Source organism: Pteropus vampyrus, unplaced genomic scaffold, assembly GCF_000151845.1.
Source record: "Pteropus vampyrus isolate Shadow unplaced genomic scaffold, Pvam_2.0 Scaffold279, whole genome shotgun sequence".
NCBI lineage: Eukaryota > Metazoa > Chordata > Mammalia > Chiroptera > Pteropodidae > Pteropus > Pteropus vampyrus.
Genome location: NW_011889060.1, coordinates 359,913 through 364,664, shown reverse-complemented (window position 1 = coordinate 364,664; position 4,752 = coordinate 359,913). Strand labels below are relative to the sequence as shown.

General features: G+C 44.8%; 1 protein-coding gene across 1 annotated transcript in view; it reads left to right on the top strand.

Annotated features, from left to right (window-relative positions):
- Nucleotides 1-4,752, top strand: part of LYST (lysosomal trafficking regulator) — a 134,470-nt gene that overhangs the window by 14,538 nt on the left and 115,180 nt on the right. The window contains exons 3-4 of the mRNA XM_023520819.1: nucleotides 1,573-1,663; nucleotides 3,373-4,722. Of these exons, the coding sequence (XP_023376587.1) occupies nucleotides 1,573-1,663; nucleotides 3,373-4,722 (1,441 nt within the window). The remainder of the gene's footprint in view (nucleotides 1-1,572; nucleotides 1,664-3,372; nucleotides 4,723-4,752) is intronic.

Sequence of the window (4,752 nt, the reverse complement as noted above, 5' to 3'; positions counted from 1 at the left end):
GCACAACTGAGGACCAACAGCCCCCGACTGGCACACTCTTCTTTCCGGACTGTTCTCTCCCCTGATTCCTCGGTTCCCCTCCCCTTTGGGGACCTACTGCTCGGCCTTCTCGCAGGCCCATCTTCGGCACCGCCACCCCAGTCCCTTCAGTCCTTCTGCAGAGCTCCATGCTCCTCACTCTTCCCTTGTCATCCTGTGTCCTCCATTTGGACATCCCACAGACATCTCGGACGAGATCGACGCGTTCAGGGTGGTATGGCCGTAGACTCACAGACATCTCAAACTCAACACGTCTAAAGAGTGAGTCAGTCCATCATTTTCCCCACCGATACCACTCCTGCATTTCCTGTCTTGGCGGGTACGTTTTCAGTCACTCAGTGGCCTAAACCAGAAACCGTTGAGTTCTTCTAGATCTTGTTTCTCCCTTGTGCCCAGAGATAATCAACTACAGTCGCGTCCGTTCTGCCTTGCAGCTTCTCAACCGTGTCTCCTCCTTTTCGGCTTTGCTGTCCGAGCTCTTCGCATCCCCGTCTCCATTGTTGTCTGCATCGTCGTTTCCTGCCGCGCGCACCTGCCGCGCACCTGCCCCGCCCCCGCCCCCTTCTGTCCTCCGTCTGGTGCCTGGACGCCTCTTTCTAACAGCAGATCCGGTTGGATCACCCTGACCCTCTCCCCGCTGATTGATGTGAGGAATCGAGACTTGACTCGTCATTACTTTCTTGACCACCCATGTCCCAGGTGTCCCAGCTCCGGCTCCCTAGCTCTAGACCCACTTCCACACTTACAGCCGATGCGATTGCTCCTTTCTGTGCACTTCTGCACTGAGTGCCTGTGCCACACCTGGGTACTCACGCATACTCCACGCCCTCTGTTCTTTACCTGTTCGTGTGTGTGTCTTATGGACCAAATGAGGGACCTTCTCCAGGGCTCGGACCGTCCCCTCCAGGAAGGGTAAGACAGTAAGCGCTGTGGACACGGTGTGCTGCCAATAGACACTGGATTACCTTCACTAATGAGTCTTTTGTTATATATGTGTTATTAATTAATAATGTCAATTTCTCTTTTTTAAAATTGTGTTCTCTGAGTTTTACGTTTAACTGCACGCAGACTTCACATTCTTCTAGTAACTTCGTTATTGGTTTGCTAATTAAAAGGGCTTAATTTCATTTTTACCCAGCGAATTTGTTTTCTCCATAGGTGAAGAATTCTTGCAATGTGCATGATGGTGTAACAGCTCCTTTTGGAAAAAATCACCAAGAATGTGCTAAATACTGTCAGATACTCTTACATTCTTCTGTTACTGGAAAGGTTTATAAATTGAAAAGTATCACAGCTTTAATTGGATTTAAGATCGGTTCATTAGATTCTTAGCTTCTCAAATGCAGCCTTTCAAGGGAAAGGATTTTTTTGGTTAAATTTAAAACAGAGTAAGATAGATTCATTAGATTCTTAGCTTCTCAAATGCAGCCTTTCAAGGGAAAGGATTTTTTTGGTTAAATTTAAAACAGGGTATTAGGAATCGATGTATCTCATGACCTGGGAACATGAAGGGTTCTTTTATTTCTGATACAGGCGTTGACATGTAGAGAAGAGCTCCTTACTCTTCTTCTGTCCCTCCTCCCGCTGGTATGGAAGATACCTGTTCAAGAAGAAAAGGCAGCAGGTGTGTTTCTTTTCTTTATCAAATTGCTCGTGTTATCAGAATTCCACCGAGGAAAAACGGTCCATTGAAAAGTTCCTTCTGCTTTATTGGTTGATAGAGTTCAAATTCAGAACAGTATATATTATATGTGATATTTAATGTGAAAAATTCTTTAGACAAACATTATTTCTTCAAATGATACAAAAACCATGGCGCTTCTTACAGGATTACTTGAATGTAATGAAGAAGCAGAGTACTTAGCAAAAGGAGTAAATCTAGGCATGCAACATGACATCTGTGAAATGGATAGTGAAAAATTCGAAGAAAGACGTTCACGTTCCTTTGCTTATTTTAAAGACTGTTTTCTGTTATGCTCTGTCGATGACTTTCGCTCTTTAGTTGTTCTGTTTGGTTGCTTTCAGAGGATAAATTTGAAGTAATATTTTGTTTCGAGGCTGAGTAGAACTATTGCACATCAAGATATATTTTTAATTTGTGATTTTGAAAAAATTAAAAGATATATGTATATATCTCTCACATTAAGTATATGAAATTTAGTTTAAATGTTTCAATGGAGTGATTAAGTTTTCCCCCCTGACCATTTCTGTGATCTGTGAATTGTGAGACTTTTCAGGATCTCTCACGTTAAAAAAAAAAAAAAAACCCTTCCGTATCGTATTGTATATTAATATCATGTATGCGGTTTTAATGCATTTATGATTTGGCACTCTTGTTAGGGAGTCATCTAAGGTCTCGTGATGTTGTTCTGCTTATCAGTTGATTCGCTAACTCTGCTTTTTCTTCTGAATTTGTAGAATCTACAAGTTGTTAATCACTTGTAAGATATCCGATTAGTGTTCTTTTGGGGACGTTGTCTGCATTGCCTGCATCTTTTGCAAAGGTGCAATTTGTCAGACTCCTTCTAATTTCGCCCCCTCCCTCTCTTAATTAAGGCACAGGCCTTTTATTTATAGATTTGTATTTATTCATTCTAAATTGCAGCTGTATTTTCCATGTAGGCCTTATTTCCAATTATTGCAAAGCAAAAGACCAATGTCATTATCTTTTAATTAGTAAGAAAGATTTATTCATTTCCCCAAGAAATCAGTGTCGTGTCGGGTAGTGACCTCATGCCAGACCCTCTGTTCTAGGGACCGAGGACGAAACAGCGATGCCCGTGCCTGTGCCTCGTTCAGTGCCTGGCACGCTCAGTAAATATTTGGAGTGACAATCTTTTTTAATTCAGTCTTAGAGAATATTTGGTATCTATTGAATTGTTTTGAAATTATTTTGGAAAATCTGAAAGTTCTTAAGTTCTATCAGGGCTATAACGTAAATACTATTTTCGAGGATATAATGTGCCCCGTATCTTAGTCGATGGCACTTCTGGAGGAGACTTGTAAAGTGGCGTGAACAGTAGTGCTGAGTGCCAGTTAATCTAAAGAGCCTCTCATATAGACATTAGAATGCAATATATGGTTTTAAATTGGATTTACTTTTCTAAGTCTGATCTCTCCAAATCAGTTTGTGTCTTTTGAACTAATACCACTTGGTACTTAATGTAAGAAAGGTTAAGTGTGAAGGGAAGTGACCCAGAGACATGACGATAGTGAAAGGAAACGAGCCAGAGTAAAATACGCTGAGGTCAAACTCCTCAAGTGGATGCTAAATACCGGTTGGGTCTAACAACAGACCAGGTCATGCTAAGTTTCCCTTTTGTATTTCCTTAGATTTTAATCTACCGTTCTCCCCCGGTATAATCCTGACCAAAGAAAAGAACTCAAATTCTCAAAGATCCGCTCAGGAAAAATTATATTTAGAAGGAAGTGCCCCATCTGGTCAGGTTCCTGCAAAATTCAGCGTTTTTCGAAAAAGCAGACGGCAGCGTAAAATCACTCATCGCTATTCAGTGAGAGATGCCAGAAAGACGCAGCTGTCCACCTCAGAGTCAGAAGCCAACTCAGACGACAGAAGCGTAGCAGCGAATAAGCCGAGGCGGCCGCATCAGCTGCCGCGTTCTGGAACACAGTCTTCTAGAGAAGACGGCCTTGCAGCTCAGCCTGCCCGCCTGTCAGCCAAAGAACAGAGTCCTCCTGGTACCATGGCTTCGGAAAGTTTCCAGATCATGCCGGGACAGGCGGCAAACGCCGACGTTTTAAGCGAGCCAGCTGCCTTGTCTGTCATCAGTCACATGAACAATTCTCCGTTTGACTTGTGTCACGTTTTGTTATCGTTATTAGAGAAAGTTTGTAAGTTTGACATCGCCTTGAATCACAATTCTGCTCTAGCAGCCAGTGTAGTGCCCACGCTGACTGAGTTCCTCGCGGGCTTTGGGGACTGCCGTCACTTCAGCGACAATTTGGAGAGTCAAATGGTTGCTGCAGGTTGGACTGAAGAACCCGTGGCCTTGATTCAACGGATGCTTTTTCGAACAGCGTTGCATCTTATGTCAGTAGATATCAGTACCGCAGAGACGATGCCAGAACGTCTTAGAAAGAACTTAACTGAATTGCTCAGAGCAGCTTTAAAAATTAGAACTTGCCCGGAAAAGCAGCCTGACCCCTTTGCACCAAGACAGAAGGGAACACTACAGGAGGTTCGGGAGAGTTTTGTGTTTTTCAAGTGTCGCCACAGAGCCCTCCTTCTGCCCGAGCTTCTGGAAGGGGTGCTGCAGATCCTCGTCTCTTGTCTTCAGAGTGCAGCTTCCAATCCGTCCTTCTTCGGTCAGGCCGTGGACTTGGTTCAAGACTTCATTCAGCACCACGGATTTAATTTATTCGAAACAGCAGTTCTGCAGATGGAATGGCTGATTCTCCGGGACAGCGCTCCCGCCGAGGCCTCGGAGCACCTGAAAGCCCTAATAAACGGCGTGCTGAAGATAATGAGCGCCGTCAAGAGAGCGAAAGCAGAGCAGCTTCATCATTCGGTGTGTCCGAGAAAGAGGCACCGGCGGTGCGAGTTCGCCCACTTTCTGCACCACCACAGCGACCTCTCGGGTCTCCTGGCTTCCGCTTTCAGAAACCAGGTTTCCGGAAACCCGTTTGCCGAGTCCGCGGACGGCGACGGCGACGGCGACGCGCGCCACCCCGCGCGGTGCTGCTGCGTCGCCG